Source organism: Lissotriton vulgaris, chromosome 10, assembly GCF_964263255.1.
Source record: "Lissotriton vulgaris chromosome 10, aLisVul1.2, whole genome shotgun sequence".
In the NCBI taxonomy this organism is placed as follows: domain Eukaryota; kingdom Metazoa; phylum Chordata; class Amphibia; order Caudata; family Salamandridae; genus Lissotriton; species Lissotriton vulgaris.
The window spans coordinates 466,882,502-466,902,690 of record NC_141698.1 but is presented as its reverse complement, the minus strand read 5'-3'; the positions used below and the strand labels follow the sequence as shown (position 1 = coordinate 466,902,690).

The 20,189-nt window shown below is 51.2% G+C and overlaps 1 protein-coding gene across 1 annotated transcript in view; it reads right to left on the bottom strand.

The window, feature by feature from the left end:
• UBN1 (ubinuclein 1) overlaps positions 1 to 20,189 on the bottom strand; it is a 753,548-nt gene that overhangs the window by 446,663 nt on the left and 286,696 nt on the right. Inside the window, exon 4 of the mRNA XM_086941332.1 lies at positions 19,774 to 19,869. Within this exon, the coding sequence (XP_086797458.1) occupies positions 19,774 to 19,869 (96 nt within the window). The remainder of the gene's footprint in view (positions 1 to 19,773; positions 19,870 to 20,189) is intronic.

Below are 20,189 nucleotides of genomic sequence, written 5' to 3'. Positions count from 1 at the left end.
CCATACTTTGAATTGAAATTTACTTTATTGAATTTATATAAAAAAAAATTTTTGAAGAACATATTTCATAATTTCTCCGTGTTTCCTTTGCCTTCCATAAGTTTGCTTTCTATTTTAGTAAATATGTGATACTTGTTACACTGGAGTTTGATACTATTGATACGACTCCCAACTGATCTCAAATACACTATCTTGAAGTCAGGCACCCTGAGACAAATCCACTAAAATCAATGTTGCGGCCATATTGGAATCAGACAATCCAAGCCTAACTCACTGAAGCCTACTAAGACAGCCATAATAAGTGTAGACACCAAGCCAGGTTGGTTTTTGAAAGAAATACACAAAGCTGGGGGTATCAAAGCTGGAACAGCTCTACAAGGAAAATGTGAAGCTGCAAGAAATAGTACAGTGGTCACCTTTGAGTGAGCTTTCCCAAGATCAAAGAAAAACAACTATACGCAAGATATCTACCGAAGAGGGCAAACAAATAATACATAAAGTATAGTGAGCAGTCCTGTGGCATTACCATACTAGCACATTCCACCATCATGTCCGTGGGAAAAGAAACACAAAAATCAAACCCCTGCATTGAAGTGCCACCCCAAGTGACACAGACCCGCACCAAGAGTTTGGGTCCCAAATGGAACCTGTGGCTGGAGTCACTGGATGAGTTTCTTGCAACAACCGGTAAGCGAAGACGAAAAACGTCTGCTGCTACTACTACTTCTGCAGGTGGGGCATGAAGGCCAATGCCTAATTAGAACACTTTCAACAAAGGACACAGAGAAATATGAAAAAGTCAGAGAGACACTACGTGCCCATTTCAACAGAGAGAAAGACGTGGATCAAGAACACCTCATCTTCAACGCAGCACGTCAGGAACCAGTTGAATCATTAACAAATTTCATTACAAGGTTACAAAGTCTGGTACAATACTGCAATTTCAATACATTCACAAATGAGGAAGTGTTAGACCTGACATCATTGGCTTGAGTCTCTCCTCCATTTTTTCTGTTTGCCTCCACTGTTTTACGATGTTTTTGCTGGTTAATGCTTTGGGCACGGTGCCACTGCTGATCAGTGCCACAGTGCAAGTGCTCCCTATGTTAAATTGATGTATCGATTGACTTCCATGTTTGGCTTATTTGGTTTACTGTCAGTCCCTAGTCTAGTGCACCAGGAGTGCCGGGGCTTGTAAATACAAATGCCGCTCGTGGGCTTGCAGCACGTGTTGTGCCACCCACCAGAGCGGCCTCGTAAAAGAATGTCTACGGGTCGGTCATTGAGAGACCTACGTGCAGTCTGGTACTGTCACGCTGACTGCGCAAGTACACCTACTTGCCAGTCCCTAAACCTTCCCTTAACTTCATGTTAGTCACCCCTATGGTAGGCCCACGGGCAGGGTGCGTTGTAAGTATAAGGTAGGACACGCCTGACCAAGTTGGCATGTCCTAATAGTGAATTACAGCCATCTTCGTTTTTCACTATTGCGAGGTAACCCGCTCTCCATTAGTTAGAATGGGTTGCCCGGATTATTAATGCTATAGTCCTAGCTGGCTCGGGGAGCATGGTGCAATGTCGAGTGTGGTATCCCTGAACTCGGGGTTTAATTACGCATCCGTTGGTGTGGATGGTTTTTGGACTCTGGGTATGAAAATAGCACTTTTAGAAAGTCTCTATTTTCTTGTCTAACCATTTCTGGTTTCTGCTGGTTTTGCGTGTGTGTGACAGGAGCTGGGTGGCTCCAGAGGTCTGGATGAGTCAGTGTGGGATGAGTGGGACATTTGCGTTGAGAGTAGGGGGAGAGTAGTTGCTGATAGCCTGCCCTGCCTGATACAATGCTGGCTCCACCTCCTGCCAAGCGGCTGATGGCTCTGTGCCTGCCATGGACGATCCTAGCCCCACCTCCTACCAGGAGGCCGATAGCTCTACTCCTCCCAGTGACAATGCTGGCTCCACCTCCTGCTGGGCGTCTGAGGACCCAGCCCTGCTCAGTGAATAGGCCAGGTGCCTTTGCCTGGCTCCACCCACAACGGACCCAGGATGTTGGGAAATTCCCCTGCATGGACAAAGGGATCAAAGCCGAAAAGGGGTATAAGAGAAGGACCCCTGAACCAAGAATTTAGATCACTTCTGACAAGGAACCCTGAAACCAAGGACAAGAAGCCTGCTGATCCAAGGACTTGCCTACCCCTTCTGCCAGTGTGCTGTTTGCTGGGGGGAATCCTGCAGTGCTTCTTTATTTTTGCCAAGGAACCAGGAGAGAGGAACTGTGTGTGTACTCTCACACTTTGCTAAGAAAATCTCCAAGGACTGGAAGAGTGCCAGTCTCCTGTTGAAGTCACAGGGCTAAAGGACTTCATCTGCTTAAAGTGCTATTGGCTGGAACCTGTGAATCCAGCACCTCTGAAAGAACCAGCAATCTCGACGCAGACAGACGTCGCCGAATCCAGCTCGACATAGTGAGTAATGGCTCCAGTGTCCCGCTCCCTCGACGCCGGCCGCCGGGCCCGATCGACGCCAGCAGCAACGCCAGTGAGTAGTGAGTTCGGCTCCAGCTCCAAGGGACCTCGTGTCTGCACCGCTGCTGATCGCATCGACTCTGTGCCCTCTTCACGCCGTGAGCGCTGCTCACTCTGGCAACTGCATCATCGACAACGACGCCTGCTGAGGCCTGATCAACACCGACGACGCGACGCCGGATTGCTCGACGCCGCTGATCATCGTGTGCTTAATTTTCCTAAGGTACTGTGTTGTTGGGGGTCCGTGTGACTCCGGGCTCGACGTAGCGCTCCTCGCGGTCGACGCCGAACCTTTGGATTAACTTGCCTCGACGTCGTGTAACCCCCGTGTGGGTTACCCTGTTGCCAAGAACTGTGTTTCCAGGAAGAAGAGTTGCTTTGTTACGAAAAGACTTTTGTACTACAGAAGAAACTACATTTTGAACTATTATTTTCCCTTCCAAGAGTATTTATTAAGATTGTGTATATTTTTGTCGTTATTTGGTCTTGTGCTAAGCCTTATATAAAGATCCTTATTTTTATAATACTACGGTGTCGTGTCCATCTGTAGTGTATTCACTTTATTACTGTATGTGGTCATAAATGCTTAACACACAGCCTCTAAGATAAGCCTGTCTGCTCTGCCAAGCTACCAAGGGGGTGAGCAGGGGTTATCAAAGGGTGTGATCCCCTTGCACTGACTAGAAAAGGTGTGTCCCTATTTGTCAGAAGTGTATACCTCTGCCAACTAGAGACAGTCGGTTCTAACATTGGACACAGCGGTGAGGATTTGAACCTTGCATTTATGACCCATGTGCAGTGATTAGTGTGCGCTACATAGTGAAAGCAGACCATAGCGCAGCCACAATCTACTTGGAAGGATTCCATTTTTGGTTCTCCGCTTTTCTGAAGCTTGATTTTTTGAACACTGCCAGTTTTGACCATGAGTGACACCGGAGTCACTACCCCTGTTGTTGTTGTGGAGGAATTCGATAGAAGCAAGATCGAAGATTACAGCAGAAAGCAATTAGACCATTATTGCAAGCAGTTCAATGTTCCTACTAAGAGCTGCATAAACAAACCAGAAGTTGTCAAAGCATTGCAAGCCTGGTTGGAGTCCAGAGATCCCTCTGATGCGGTGGTGGTACCGCCAGGGGAAGGGGATGAGGAGGCGCCAGTGAATGGGCCTGTGTCCTCTCCCGGTAGCAGTGTTTCCTCCAAAGGTCTTTCCCCTGAAGAAAGAGAAGAAAGGGCGAAGGAGCGTGCATACAACTTGGAAATGGCAAGGCTAAAGATAAATGGGCAGTTGGAGTTAGAAAATGCACGAGGTAGGAGAGAAGCTGATTTGGAGACCAAAAGTTTGGATTTTGAAAGAGAGAAGTTAGCTTTGGAGCGTGATACCAAGTTGAGGGAGTTGGACATCCAAGCTAAGAAGTTAGAATTGAATCCCTCTGGTGGCAGCATCCCATCTGTGCCTGCAGAAAGTAGGTTTTATTTCCCGAAAGATGTGATAAAAGATTATCATAGGAACGAAGATATTGGTCAGTGGTTTAAAGCGTATGAGTTAGCATTGTTGGCCCACCGGGTCCCTGAGAAGGATTGGGGAGCGGGGTTGTGGGGTCGCTTTGTGAATGAGGGGAGAGATACCCTGTTAGACATGCCAGTTGAGGATAGGATGTCGTATGCTCATATGAAGAATGCTTTAATGTTGCGGTATGGCCTAACCCCCGAGAAGTACAGACAAGCTTTTAGAGAATGTAAGAAATTGCCTGGTACGACGTGGGTTGAATATGTGTCTTATTTTTGCAGAGCCATGGATGGTTGGGTAAAGGACAGCAAAGTGGAAAGCTATGAAGCTCTTTATGATTTGTTTGCTTGGGAGCATTTGTCTAATAACTGTTTTCCAGAGCTGCGCCAGCACCTTATTGATAGCAAGATATCTAACCCTAGAAAACTTGCTGAGGAGGCGGACCGCTGGGTCAGTACCAGGGTCCACAAGGGTCCAGTGGGAGACTCAGCCAAAGGTGGGCAGGGTCCCCAGCAGAAGAGTGGGGGGGACAAGGGTAAACAGAAGGAGTCCCAGAAAGGGCCCCAAAGTAATCCCCAAGGGAACCAAGGGAAAGGTTCCCAGCCTCCCCCTGAGAAGAAGCCAGGGGCCCCGACGGGTTAACCTGTTCACAGGGGCCCCCTAACCTGCTACATTTGTGGGCAGGTGGGACACCGGTATTATGACCTCCAGTGTCCCATGAAGAATTCGAATGCACCGCCGCGTGCACCCCCCGTCAGTTGGCGAGTGTAGCCCTGGGAGGGGAGGAGATGGTTGTCCCTGGTGGGAGGGGTCCCGCAGAAATGTCCCTGGTCTCGCTAGGAGACATGCAAATGGTCCCTCCACCCCCTCTGCCTAGTAACATTAGTAAATATAGGCAGTGGGTGACCATTAATGGCCATAGGGTGAAAGCTCTCAGAGACACCGGAGCGAGTGTGACAGCTGTCAAGTGTCACTTGGTGTCCAGAGAGCAGGTGGTTCCCCACGCATTCTACCCCGTGATAGCTGCTGACAACTCCCAGAAAGAGTGTGAGGTAGCTCAAGTTTCCTTTGAATGGGGGGAGTTTCAGGTACTCTTCAGGTTGCTGTTAGGCCCGCCATGCCTGTCGATTGTCTCCTGGGCAATGATTTGGAAGACTCCCCTTGGGCTAAGGTGGAGAGGGAGACGCATTTGAGAATGTTGGGCGTACCAGAGTGGGTGTGTGCAACCACTCGATCCATGACAGCGAGTAAGGGTGTTGATGGGGTCCCGGAGCCTGAAAGTACGGCCCAGGACCCAGCTGTGAAGAGAAGAGGCCGGAGGCGCGGGAAACCGGCCCCCGTAGTTCCCGTGGTCCAGGAGGAGGTAGACCCTGAGGGGGATGCCCTGGAGCCCACAGGGGAACAAATTGCCGAACTGGGAGACCTGCCCGAGCTGACCCATTGGCAGCAGGATGGTGGTCCCTCCAGGGAGGAATTCTGTGCCGAACAGAAAGTGTGCCCTTCTCTTGTGGGGATGAGGCAGCAGGCCTCAGCCCAATCCTCAGGTGATCAGTCAGGGTCACATTTTGTGTACTGGGAGAACGACCTCCTGTATAGCAAGCCTAAGGCTGCTGAGCCTGGGTCAGCCCGTGTGCTGGTGGTACCCAAGCGCTTCAGAGCCTTCCTACTGGGTTTGGCTCATGACGTACCGTTAGCTGGACATCTGGGGCAGGACAAGACCTATGACAGGCAGGTCACCCATTTTTATTGGCCTCAGATGCGAAGGGATGTAGACATCCATTGTAAGACTTGTCACACTTGCCAGGCAAGTGGGAAAAGTGGAAGGAAGCAGAAGGCTCCCCTCCAACCTTTTCCAGTGGTCAGTACCCCCTTTGACCGGGTGGGGATTGACATTGTTGGGCCCCTGGACCCCAAGACAGCCCTGGGCAACAGGTTTATCCTGGTCTTGGTGGACCATGCCACACGGTACCCGGAAGCCATCCCTCTCCGAACAGTGACGGCCCCCGTGGTGGGACGGGCACTGATGGGTGTTTTCTCCCAAATGGGGTTCCCCAGAGAGGTGGTGTCAGACCGGGGCACCAACTTCATTTCCAACTATATGAAGTCTCTGTGGAAGGAGTGTGGGGTAACCTACAAGTTCACCACTCCTTACCACCCTCAAGGTAATGGGCTGGTTGAGAGATTCAACCGGACCCTTAAAGGCATGATCATGGGTCTTGAAGAACCAATGAGGCGGAAATGGGATGTCCTCTTGCCATGCCTGTTGTTTGCTTACCGAGAGGTGCCGCAGAAGTCTCTAGGGTTCAGCCCCTTTGAGCTTTTGTATGGTCACCCGGTAAGTGGACCTTTGAGTCTGGTCAAAGAAGGCTGGGAGCAATCTCCCAGAAAACCTCCCCAGGATGTATACAGTTACATGCTGGCCTTCAGGAACCAGACTCGGCGCTTCAGAGATCTTGCTCAGGCAAATCTGGAGGCCAGCCAGGAAGAGATGAAGCGTTGGTACGACCGGAATGCCACTCTGGTAGAGCTTCAGCCTGGTCAGGAAGTTTGGGTCATGTCCCCTGTGGAACCTTGTGCGCTCAAGGACAGGTGGACTGGACCGTTTAAGGTTGTGGAGAAGAAGAGTAATGTCACCTACTTGGTGGACTTGAAATCTCCCAGGAACCCCTTACGGGTCCTGCATGTCAACCGTTTGAAGCCCCACTTAGAAAGGTCCGAAGTGGGCATGCTCCTAGCTACAGATGCTGGAATGGAGGAGGAGAGTGAGCCTCTTCCTGACCTCCTGTGTGCTAAAGAGCAAGATGGGTCAGTGGATGGTGTTGTCCTCTCTGACACACTGACCCTTGAGCAGAAACAGGATTGTCGCCAACTGTTGGGACAATTCCCGGATCTGTTTTCCTTGGTTCCGGGTGTCACTCATTGGTGTGTCCATGATGTTGACACCGGAGACAGCCCTCCTGTGAAGCACAAGGCTTACAGGGTGACTGACAAGGTCCGAGCATACATTAAGGAGGAGGTCTCCAAAATGTTTGCGTTAGGGGTGGTTGAGTCCTCTAGCAGTCCTTGGGCCAGCCCAGTGGTCTTGGTCCCGAAGGATGCAGCGCCTGGTGCTTCACCGGAACTTCGGTTCTGCGTGAATTACTGAGGACTCAATTCAGTCACCAAGACTGACGCGCACCCCATCCCCAGAGCTGATGAGCTCATTGATCGGTTGGGGGCTGCCCGGTACCTTAGTACGTTTGATTTAACATCTGGGTACTGGCAGATCGCCTTAACTGATGGGGCAAAGGAGGGGTCCGCATTCTCCACACCAGATGGGTTATACCAGTTCCGGGTGATGCCCTTTGGGATGAAGAATGCCCCTGCCACCTTCCAGAGGTTGGTCAACCAGGTCTTGGCTGGAGTAGAGGATTTCAGTGCCGCCTACCTGGACGACATCGCAGTGTTCAGCGCCAGCTGGGAGGAACACTTTCGCCACCTCCAGGAAGTGTTGTTGGCCCTGCGCAGAGCAGGCCTCACAATCAAAGCCAGTAAGTGCCAGATTGGGCAAGGTTCTGTGGTGTACTTGGGGCACCAAGTAGGGAGCGGCAAGGTTGCCCCCCTGCAACCCAAGATTGATACCATCCTGGCTTGGGCGCCGCCCAAAACTCAGACTCAGGTGAGAGCCTTCTTAGGTCTCACGGGTTACTACAGGAGGTTTGTCAAGGATTACGGTAACATTGTGCACCCCTTGACTTCGCTGACTTCCAGGAAGCAGCCACTAAATGTGATCTGGACTGACGCCTGTCAGACGGCCTTTGACACCCTGAAAACTGCAATGTGCACAGCACCTATACTCCAGGCACCCGACTTTTCGAAAGAGTTTATTGTCCAGACGGAGGCTTCAGAGCATGGCGTGGGAGCTGTTCTAGCTCAGGTGAATGAAGAGGGCAGAGACTTGCCTGTAGCCTTCATCAGTCGGAGGTTACTTCCAAGGGAAACAAGGTGGAGTGTGATAGAGAGAGAAGCATTTGCTGTGGTCTGGGCGCTGAAGAAGCTAAGACCCTACCTGTTTGGGACTCACTTCCGGGTTCAGACAGACCACAGGCCCCTCAGATGGTTGATGCAAATGAGGGGTGAGAATCCGAAACTGTTGAGGTGGTCCATTTCCCTACAGGGGATGGACTTCACGGTGGAACACCGCCCTGGTACAGATCACGCCAATGCTGATGGTCTGTCCAGATTTTTCCGCCTTAGTGATGAGGACTCCCTAGGTCAAGGGTAGTTCTCCCCACATTTCAGCTGGAGGGGACATGTGTTAGATCTGACATCATTGGCTTGAGTCTCTCCTCCATTTTTTCTGTTTGCCTCCACTGTTTTACGATGTTTTTGCTGGTTAATGCTTTGGGCACGGTGCCACTGCTTATCAGTGCCACAGTGCAAGTGCTCCCTATGTTAAATTGATGTATCGATTGACTTCCATGTTTGGCTTATTTGGTTTACTGTCAGTCCCTAGTCTAGTGCACCAGGAGTGCCGGGGCTTGTAAATACAAATGCCGCTCGTGGGCTTGCAGCACGTGTTGTGCTACCCACCAGAGCGGCCTCGTAAAAGAATGTCTACGGGTCGGTCATTGCGAGACCTACGTGCAGTCTGGTACTGTCACGCTGACTGCGCAAGTACACCTACTTGCCAGTCCCTAAACCTTCCCTTAACTCCATGTTAGTCACCCCTATGGTAGGCCCACGGGCAGGCTGCGTTGTAAGTATAAGGTAGGACACGCCTGACCAAGTTGGCATGTCCTAATAGTGAATTACAGCCATCTTCGTTTTTCACTATTGCGAGGTAACCCGCTCTCCATTAGTTAGAATGGGATGCCCGGATTATTAATGGTATAGTCCTAGCTGGCTCAGGGAGCATGGTGCAATGTCGAGTGTGGTATCCCTGAACTCGGGGTTTAATTACGCATCCGTTGGTGTGGATGGTTTTTGGACTCTGGGTTTGAAAATAGCACTTTTAGAAAGTGTCTATTTTCTTGTCTAACCATTTCTGGTTTCTGCTGGTTTTGCGTGTGTGTGACAGGAGCTGGGTGGCTCCAGATGTCTGGATGAGTCAGTGTGGGATGAGTGGGACATTTGCGTTGAGAGTAGGGGGAGAGTAGTTGCTGATAGCCTGCCCTGCCTGATACAATGCTGGCTCCACCTCCTGCCAAGCGGCTGATGGCTCTGTGCCTGCCATGGACGATCCTAGCCCCACCTCCTACCAGGAGGCCGATAGCTCTACTCCTGCCAGTGACAATGCTGGCTCCACCTCCTGCTGGGCATCTGAGGACCCAGCCCTGCTCAGTGAATAGGCCAGGTGCCTCTGCCTGGCTCCACCCACAAGGGACCCAGGCTGTTGGGAAATTCCCCTGCATGGACAAAGGGATCAAAGCCGAAAAGGGGTATAAGAGAAGGACCCCTGAACCAAGAATTTAGATCACTTCTGACAAGGAACCCTGAAACCAAGGACAAGAAGCCTGCTGATCCAAGGACTTGCCTACCCCTTCTGCCAGTGTGCTGTTTACTAGGGGGAATCCTACAGTGCTTCTTTATTTTTGCCAGGGAACCAGGAGAGAGGAACTGTGTGTGTACTCTCACGCTTTGCTAAGAAAATCTCCAAGGACTGGAAGAGTGCCAGTCTCCTGTTGAAGTCACAGGGCTAAAGGACTTTATCTGCTTAACACCATGGCTGCTAGGCGTTTTCCCCTGCTGTGCTGGGAATTGCTATTTTCCTTTATTCATGACGAGCCCAGCTCGGCATCAGCGTGCGAGCGCCCTGCTCCATGACGAGCTGGGCTCGTCATGAGTGTGGAAGGGGTTAAAGTGCTATTGGCTGGAACCTGTGAATCCAGCACCTCTGAAAGAACCAGCAATCTTGACGCGGACGGACGTCGCCGAATCCAGCTCGACATAGTGAGTAACGGCTCCAGTGTCCCGCTCCCTCGACGCCGGCCGCCGGGCCCGATCGACGCCAGCAGCAACGCCAGTGAGTAGTGAGTTCGGCTCCAGCTCCAAGGGACCTCTTGTCTGCACCGCTGCAGATCGCATCGACTCTGTGCCCTCTCGACGCCGTGAGCGCTGCTCACTCTTGCAACTGCATCATCGACAACGACGCCTGCTGAGGCCTGATCGACACCGACGACGCGACGCCGGATTGCTCGATGCCGCTGATCATCGTGTGCTTCATTTTCCTAAGGTACTGTGTTGTTGGGGGTCCGTGTGACTCCGGGCTCGACGTAGCGCTCCTCGCGGTCGACGCCGAACCTTTGGATTAACTTTGCCTCGACGTTGTGTAACCCCCGTGTGGGTTACCCTGTTGCCAAGAACTGTGTTTCCAGGAAGAGTTGCTTTGTTACGAAAAGACTTTTGTACTACAGAAGAAACTACATTTTGAACTATTATTTTCCCTTCCAAGAGTATTTATTAAGATTGTGTATATTTTTGTCGTTATTTGGTCTTGTGCTAAGCCTTATATAAAGATCCTTATTTTTATAATACTACGGTGTCGTGTCCATTTGTAGTGTATTCACTTTATTACTGTATGTGGTCATAAATGCTTAACACACAGCCTCTAAGATAAGCCTGTCTGCTCTGCCAAGCTACCAAGGGGTTGAGCAGGGGTTATCAAAGGGTGTGATCCCCTTGCCCTGACTAGAAAAGGTGTGTCCCTATTTGTCAGAAGTGTATACCTCTGCCAACTAGAGACAGCCGGTTCTAACAGGAAGCAATTTGACTCAGGGTAATTGAGGGCTGTTCAATAGCAGACACGAAGCACAAGATCCTTCAAAAGCAGCTCTCGCTAAAGGAAATCATCAGGAGGACTGAAGCTGGAGAGCGGGCCAAAGCAGGAGAATTGCACCGCAATGCAACAAAGGAAGACAAGAGGAATTAGATGTTTCTCATGTCAGTGAGTAAAGCCCAAGAAACCAAAAGAGCCAGAAAGAGTGAGGGCAAAGGAAGACCAGAGACAAGATATCACGATAGACAAAGTGACATGAAATACTCAGATTTAACAATACAAAAGGCAGTGGAGGATCGCAAACAAAAGACCGGGACAATCTGGGAATGCGACAGCCAAACTGAAATAACTTCAAGGAGTCATTCATCAAACTTATAGATTATTCAGAAGAAGCAGTGGGACAGATCACACAAATGGAACAGGCAACACCATGCCCAACAAGCGTGAAGAAAAAACAAACTACAGAAGATTGGGCGATTCACACCTACTCTGGAAACCGGGATACCAACACACACGAGCCACCCACTGTTCATCGAACTTCTTAGACTTTTCAGAATAAGCATCAAGCAGTGGGATGTATCACCTACATGGCACAGATGACAGTGCACCCAACAAGCGTGAAGAAGAAACAAACCGCCCTGGTCCCCGCACACACCACGACGCCTGCCTCTGCTACGACTCCAGGACTCTCCACGCACTCAACGCCGGATGATCTCGCACCTGCTGCCAGGCCGTCCCGAAACGCACCCAGGGACCCTTCACCTGCCAGAACTGCAGCTTCACCAGCATCCGGCCCGCCAACCCGCCCAACATGGAAACCAACTTCCTCAGATGTATCCTGCTCAACAACTGCTCCACCTGCAAACACGCCGTCGAACTCTGGGACCTACTTGACACCAACGCCCCAGACGTTGCCTTCCTGACCGAGACCTGGCTGACCACCTCCTTGGCACCTGAATTCCCCATAGCCATCCCGGAAGGATACAAGATCACCTGTAAGGACCGCACCAATGGAATAGGAGGAGGGATTGCCATCGTCCACAGAAACACTCTCAAAATCTCAATGCACGACAACGACACCCTCAGCACCGCCGAACACCTGCACTTCCAGATCCACACCGACCCCAGCACCACCCTCAGAGGCACCCTCATCTACAGACCCCTCCGGACCACAACCGTAATTCAGAGACTCCATCACCGACCTTGTCAGCACACAAGCCCTCGCCTCCACGGACTACCTCCTCCTCGGGGACCTGAACTTCCAACTCGAGAACAACAACGACCCCAACTCCTCCACCCTGATCGAAAACCTTGGACTCAGACAACTCGTCACAGCACCCACACACTCTGCCGGCCACACGCTTGACCCCCTCTTCACAGCAAGCACCCACGTCTTCTTCGACCGCACCACTGAACTCCACTGGACTGACCACTGCTGCATCGACTTCACCTTCCGGAAACCCACTACACACCACCGCACCCAGCAGATGCCTCGCCGCAGCTGGGGCAAGATCACCGAGAACCAGCTAACCACTGCCCTCGCTAAGAGCCCACCCGCAGACCCGACCGACCCCGACCCACACTGCAGCCTCAGACAATGGATCACCGACTGTGCCAACACCATCGCCCCGCTCAAGAAGCCCCCCAACACCCACACCAGCAAAAGAGCCAGCTGTTTCACCGAAGACCTCCAGGTGAACCTGCCGGAAACTAGAAAAAAACTGGACCCGCGAAAGAACACCGGAAAACTACACAGCCCACAGGAACGCAACCCACTGACACCACCAACTAATCAGATCGCCAAAAGGACCGCCTTCAGAGACCGCCTAGACAACAATGCACACAACAGCAAAGAGCTCTTCAGCATCGTGAAGGAACTCTCCAACCCCAGCTCCAACACCAACGACCTCCCACCGTCACAAGACCTGTGCGACGCACTAGCCACCTTCTTCCATCGCAAGATCACTGACATCCATGACTGCTTTGACACCATCACCACCCCGGCAACAGCTGACACCCCCGCTCCCATGCCCACCCCCGCACCAACCGCCTGCTCGCCTGGACCAACATCAACGACGCCGACACCATCAAGCTCATGAACAGCGTCCACTCCGGATCCCCAGAAGACCCCTGCCCACACCACATCTTCAACAAAGCCAGCAGCACCATCGCACCCCACCTCCGGAAAACCATCAACATCTTGTTCGAGACCGCGCCCTTCACGCAGAGATCAACGCCCTACTCAAGAACCCAAGGCGGATCCCAAGGACCTCAAGAACTTCCGGCCCATCTCCCTGCTCCCGTTCCCGGAAAAGGCTGTCAACAAACAACTGACCAGCTTCCTCGAAGAGAACAACATCCTGGACCCGTCCCAGTCCGGGTTCCGCAGCAACCACAGCACCGAAAGCGCCCTCATTGCAGCCACCGACAACATCAAGATCATGCTCGACAACAGAGAAACCGCGGCCCACATCCTCCTGGAACTGTCAGCCGCTTTCGACACAGTCTGCAACAGCACACTAAGAACACGCCTCCACGACGCCAGAATCCAAGAGAAGGCCCTGACTGGACCAACTCCTAATTCTCCGGGAGAACCCAGAGCGTCCGCCTGCCCCCTTTCCGCTCCGAAGCCCCCGAGATCACCTGCGGCGTACCCCAAGGCTCATCCCTCAGCCCAACGCTGTTCAACGTTTATATGGCACCACTCGCCCACGTTGCCTGACAGCACGACCTAAACATCATCTCCTACGCTGACGACACCCAGCTGATCCTCTTGCTCACCAAGGACCCCCACAACGCCTAAACCAACCTCCACGAAGGATTGAAGGCCGTCGCCGACTGGATGAGGAACAGCCGACTGAAGCTGAACTCGGACAAGACGGAGGTCCTCATCCTCGGGTCCACCCCCTCGGCCTGGGACAACTCCTGGTGGCCAACAGCACTAGGAGCACCCCCTACACCCACCAACCACACACGGAACCTCGGGGTCATCCTTGACTCCACACTCTCCATGACAAAGCAGGTCAACGACGTCTCCTCCTCCTGCTTCAACACCCTCCGCATGCTTCGCAGGATCTTCAAGTGGATTCCTACCGAAACTAGAAAGACTGTCACCCAGGCCTCGTCAGCAGTAGACTGGACTGCGGCAACGCACTCTACGCAGGAGCCCCGGCCAAACTCCTGAAACGACTCCAACGCATCCAGAACGCCTCCGTGCGCCTGATCCTCGACATCCCCTGCCGCAGCCACATCACACCGCACCTGAAAGACCTGCACTGGCTCCCCATCAACAAAAAGATAACCTTCAAGCTCCTCACCCACGCACACAAGGCACTCCACGACACCGGACCAGCGTACCTCAACAGACGACTCGGCCGCTACAGCCCCGCCCGACAGCTCCGCAGACCACGCCCTCGCCACCGTCCCCCGCATCCGAAGTGTGACCGACGGCGGCAGATCATTCTCCCACCTTGCCGACAAGACATGGAACACCCTCCCCATCCGCCTACGGCAGACCGAAGTCCTCCTAACATTCAGGAGACTCCTCAAGACCTGGCTCTTCGAACAATAGCAGCATTTCCCCTCCTAGCGCCTTGAGACCCTCACAGGTATGTAGTGCGCTCTATGACAATAAGGAGAAAACTGAGAGGAGACAATTAACATCACATGAGAGGAGCAGAGACAAAATGCACTGGGGTCAAACAAACAAAAAATAAACAAATGGATATGAAATTATCCCTCCGTTGCAAGAGCACATAAGGCACTTCAAGAGATGTATCTAAAGAAACTTTCCAAAGATGTCAAGTCAAGTCAAGTCAATAGATTTATATAGCGCGCTACATACCCAGAGGGTCTCAAGGCGCTTGAAGAAGGGTGGGGAATTACTTGTCAAATATCCACGTTTTGAGTTGCTTTCTGAATGCTAGGTGGTTCTGAGTAAGGCGAAGGTGAGTGGGAAGTGAGTTCCAAGTTTTAGCTGCTAGGTAGGAGAAGGATCTACCTCCCATGGTGGTTTTGTTGATGCGAGGTACAGTGGCGAGGGCTTGGTTGGAGGATCGTAGCTGGCGGGAGGGGGTGTAGAAGGATAGTCGTGTGTTGAGGCATTCGGGTCCGATTTCGTAGAGTGCTTTGTGTGCGTGGGTTAGGAGCCGGAAAGTAATCCTCTTATTGACGGGGAGCCAGTGGAAGTCTTTCAGGTGACCAGAGATGTGTTCTTTACGCGGGATGTCTAATATGAGCCTGGCTGAGGCGTTCTGGATGCGTTGTAGTTTTTTCTGGAGTTTTGCGGTGGTGCCGGCGTAGAGGGTGTTTCCGTAGTCTAGTGGGCTCGTGACCAGAGCGTGGGTGACTGTTTTTCTAGTTTCGGTAGGGATCCAGCGAAATGTTTTTTTGAGCATGCGAAGAATGTTGAAGCAAGATGAAGAAACGGCGTTGACTTGTCTGTTCATCGAGAGTGAGGAATCCAGGATGACGCCCAGGTTCCGTGCGTGGTCCGTCGGGATAGGTGCTTTTCCAAGGGCCTCTGGCCACCAAGAGTCATCCCAGGCGGAGGGGGAGGTGCCTAGGATGAGGACTTCTGTTTTGTCTGAGTTCAGTTTCAGACGGCTGTGCTTCATCCATTCGGCTACTTCTTTCATTCCTTCGTGCAGGTTGGTTTTGGCCGTGTAAGGGTCTCTGGTGAGTGATAGGATCAGTTGAGTGTCGTCGGCGTAGGAGATGATGTTGAGGTTGTGTTGGCGTGCGATGATCGCGAGGGGGCTCATGTATCCGTTGAAGAGGGTGGGGCTGAGTGAAGATCCTTGTGGTACGCCGCAGATGACTTCAGTGGCCTCTGACTTGAATGGTGGAAGGCGGACTCTCTGGGTTCTTCCGGAGAGGAACGAGGTGATCCATTCCAGTGCTTTTCCTTGGATTCCGACGTTTCTGAGGTGTTGTAGAAGGGTGCTATGACAGACCGTGTTGAAGGCTGCGGAGAGGTCGAGGAGGATGAGGGCGACTGTGTCTCCATTGTCCAGTAGAGTTGGAATGTCGTCTGTTGCTGCGATGAGGGCGGGTTCAGTGCTGTGCTTGGCTCGGAAGCCGGATTGTGAGGAGTCGAGGGATTTGTTGGTTTCGAGGAATGCGGCAAGCTGGTTGTTGACCGCTTTCTCGATGACTTTGGCCGGGAATGGAAGGAGTGAGATAGGGCGATAGTTTTTGAGTTCGGTGGGGTCAGCTGTGGGTTTCTTCAGGAGGGCGCTGAGTTCGGCATGTTTCCAGCGTTCCGGGAAGGTTGCGGAGTTGAGGGAGCAGTTGATGATGTCACGGAGGTGCGGTGCAATAATGGAGTCTGCTTTGTTAAAGATGTGGTGAGGGCAAGGGTCTGTGGGGGATCCTGAGTGGATAGAGTTCATCAGACGGATGGTGTCCTAAGTGGAGATTGGCTTCCAGTCATTGAGGATGTTCAGGGGGGGTGGGGGTCCTGCAGGGGATTGGGTGGGTTGGTCTCCGGGTTGGTTGTCGAAGCTGTTGTGGATGTCTGCAATTTTGTTGTGGAAGAATGAGGCTAGGGAGTCGCAGAGGGCTTGAGAGGGGGTGATGTCGTTGGAGTTGGCTGAGGGGTTGGTAAATTCCTTGACGATGTTGAATAGTTCCTTGCTGTTGTGGGCGTTGTTATCTAGACGGTCCTTGAAAGCGGCTTTCTTGGCATTTCGGATTAGTTGGTGGTGTATGCGGGTGGCGTTTTTGAAGGCGTCCTTGGTGCTGGTGGTTGGGTCTTTTTTCCAGGCATTCTCGAGGGAGCGACAAAGTTTCTTGGATTTCTTAAGATCATCGTTGAACCAGGAGGCCTTCTTGCTGCCTTGTTTGGTTTGTCGTTTTTTCAGTGGTGCTAGGATGTCGGCGCTGTTGGATAACCATTGGGTAAGGTTGGTGGCTGCTTGGTCTGCGCGGGGTCCTGGTGGCCTGTAAAGGAGGGTGCCCCTGAGTGTGGTCTTGGGGTCGATGTGGATCTGGAAGTGAAGGTGTTCAGAGTTGGCGAGATTGACGTCTGAGCTGGTTGAGATGCGGAGTAGATTTCTTATGGACGATAGCGATGCCTCCTCCTGTGTGGCCGGTACGGTCCTTGCGAATGATCTTATAGCCTTCCGGGATGGCAATGGTGATGTCTGGGGCTGATGTGGCGTTCATCCATGTTTCTGTTAGGAAGGCGACGTCCGGAGAGATGGTGTCTAGTAGATTCCAGAGGTCAATGGCGTGCCTGTGGACCGAGCGGGTGTTGAGCAGGATGCATTGTAGGTGGTTGGGGTCGGATATCTGTTGTGTGTTCGTAGATGAGGAGTTGTTCTTGGTGCCGTCGAACTTGCAGGAGTTGCAGGAAAAGGGTCCATGGGTGTGTCCAGGAGCGGCTTGGACGCAGTTGGGGGAGCGGCCGGGGTTAAGGGCTAGGAGGGTGGTGGCATCGTAAGTAATGCGGGAGGGGTGGACAATGCGAGAACCAGGGGCTCTGGCGCTGGGCGCGGACCAGGCGCGGACGGGCGTAGACGGGCTTACCTTTGGCGCACCTTCGGCGAGGCCGCAGCGCGTGGACGCTGCGCGTGGGGGCATTGGCCATAAATGGATGGTGGAGGGGGCGGAGCGTGGGAGGGTCAGCTGGGAGGCGGGATCTAGGTGCAGGGAGGGTCTGGGACGGGCCAAGGGGTCAATGCAAAATGGCTGCAGGGTAAACAAATGTACGAAGGAAAATTATCCAAAGCGCTACAAACCTCAGTGTGCACCGCAATGAAAGCGCTAGCGGTGATTAATGAATGCCAAGTAGCGTTATTGAGCGCTGCACCCAGAGTTAATTATTTCCAAAGTCAGTTGTTCAACAACACGAGCGCTGCACAAAGCTGATTAGAAGATCACAATGCTATTGAGATTAAACAAGCGCTTGGGTCACGAGCGCTGCACAAAGCTGATTAGAAGATCACAATGCTAATGAGATTAAACAAGCGCGTGGGTCACAAGCGCTGCACACAGCTGATTAGAAGATCACAATGCTAATGAGGTTAAACAAGCGCGTGGGTCACGAGCGCTGCACAGTGCTGATAAATGAAGTTAACAGTACGGCAAGTTGATTAGCAGTAGCAGTAAGTTTTACAATACCATCAGGAGAGGGAGGTGAGGGGAGCAGCCCCATCAGCTCAAGAGATTCACCAGTCAGAACACACCCAAGAGAACTTCCACAAAGGAAATCCGCAGAAGATTCATCTGATTCAGAAAGCATGTCTGCACATTCACTCAGGTGAACAGAATCTCTGATTCCATTGTGCATTTGGGTGATTGACGGCATGGGCGTTTTGCCCATTCCGTCAATCACCCAAATGCACAATGGAATCAAAGAACGTTTTCCCAGTTCAGAGCAAAACATCACATGCCGATGACTCAGAACAATCACTTACTCCACAACGCAACATGTCATGTCAGTTATATTCACATCAAGACATGAATAATATACCTTCACCTCTGAAGGAGACAGCTCGGCTGACTCAAAGAGCTTGCAGAATAAGAACGAATGTATGGACATTACCCAAAAATGTTGGGAAAAGGCGGTCTCATCACTCTGTAAGAAAGGCAGAAATGTGTTGACAGAGAGATGTCATTCTCAAGGAAAGGGGGATGAGAAAGGAACATGCATATGCCCGGATGGTCAAAGACTTCAACATACCCAAATGCAACTAGGAGTGGGTGAGGTAAACAGAACAAGTAAATGGGTCCCAGAGCCGACCCTTGTTCTCGTGAAGCATCAAAACAACAAACACCTTTCCCAACAGAAACCCCACTCAACATCCACAGAGCTAACAAACCAATCAAGGAGCCCAAAGGATGCTCACTTCCCCAACGAACACTCTCCGCAACAGACAACACCTGCAACATCTGCACAACCACTCTCAACATTCGCTGAGCAAAGAAACCAACTACAGAGCTCAAAGGATGCACTGAAGAGATTGACTGAATTTCTTTGTAACTGGGGAGGGGGGGGGGAGATGTCATGTCCTCTAAGACATCTTGGGTGGAGACAGGTACTAGTTTTCCTTCTCACTACACTGAGGGAAGCAGAGAGAATAAGACGAGGAGAGTAGCTCCACATCAGTAGGTCATGTATAAAAACGGAGAAATTAATAACAATGAGTTAATAGCCAGATGCCAGGTGCTGTATTTTATACAGAGTGTTATGCTTGCCAGTGCTGTGAAGAGAAACCAATCCAAAACAGGACATGAAGTACTGTTAAAAAAGTGGGAAAAAGAAAACCCAAAATGGCTGCCAGTGTGTAATATATTTATAGCACCCGCAAGTGTGCTCCTGGAGTAATAAAAATGATATGCAACAACTACAGCATGCAAGGCCAAATGGGAAAAAAGAATCAGCAAGCTAGAAAAAATGAATAAGCACAGGATAGGATTGCTGTTGACTCAATAGAGGAAGTTTCATCCCTAGATATGTCACGGGAAAGAAGAACTCTTTAGATGGTACTGGGGGTAGAAACACTGGCAGCCTGATGTAGTGTCTTTGACATCGCATAACAAGGAAGGTGATCAGTTTGACAGAGAGGGGTACAAATGTTTTTGCCCTTTTAAATCCAATGCCTTTACTGACAGCAAAAGACATCTGATTTAGCACGACAAGCCATAGAAGATTCAGTGTTACATTACCTAACCCACTCTCCAGTTTATCAACAGCATTCCTGCAATTTAACATCCACATACTCTTAACTCCTTACAACCTTTCCAAGAAACTTCACCCCCTCTGAATCCCAATACAGTTCCACAATCACCTGAGAGGGAGAAAAGCATGTTTAAGGTTTGAGGGGCCGTATTCTTCAGAATAAAACATAACTGAATCTGAGATGTTCCTGCAAAGGAGGACTGACCGCCCTTTTCTGACAGAATCTATTTCCTCAAAGGAAAATGTAATAAAGTTTCAAACGCAAATCACCAAACTAGAGGTTTGCATGATTAGTACTCACCGCCTCAGAGTTATCAATGAAGGAATCATTCTCATCATACCCATAGCCCATATCAACAAGATCCTGAACACGATCTCTTCGGCGTTGTTTTGATCCCTGAGAACAAAGAAGTAACATAACGTAAACAAACAAACTCTTAGAGGAGACTCCACATGCCCAGTAAAGAGATTCTTGGCGGAAAATACAAATACTACTGTATTTGGCATACTCGCAAACGCTACAGATCATTGTAAGCATCATGCTGTATCTGGTATATTTGCAATGGCTATAAATCTTGGTAAGCTTGGTTCTTTCCTGAGTGAATGGTGTAAATACATAACTCTTAGGACCAACAGCCAACCTCCCTTCAAAACCCAAATGAGCAAAAAAGCAAGAATCAGTAAGGTCCCACACCCACCAGGGATATTACATTACAG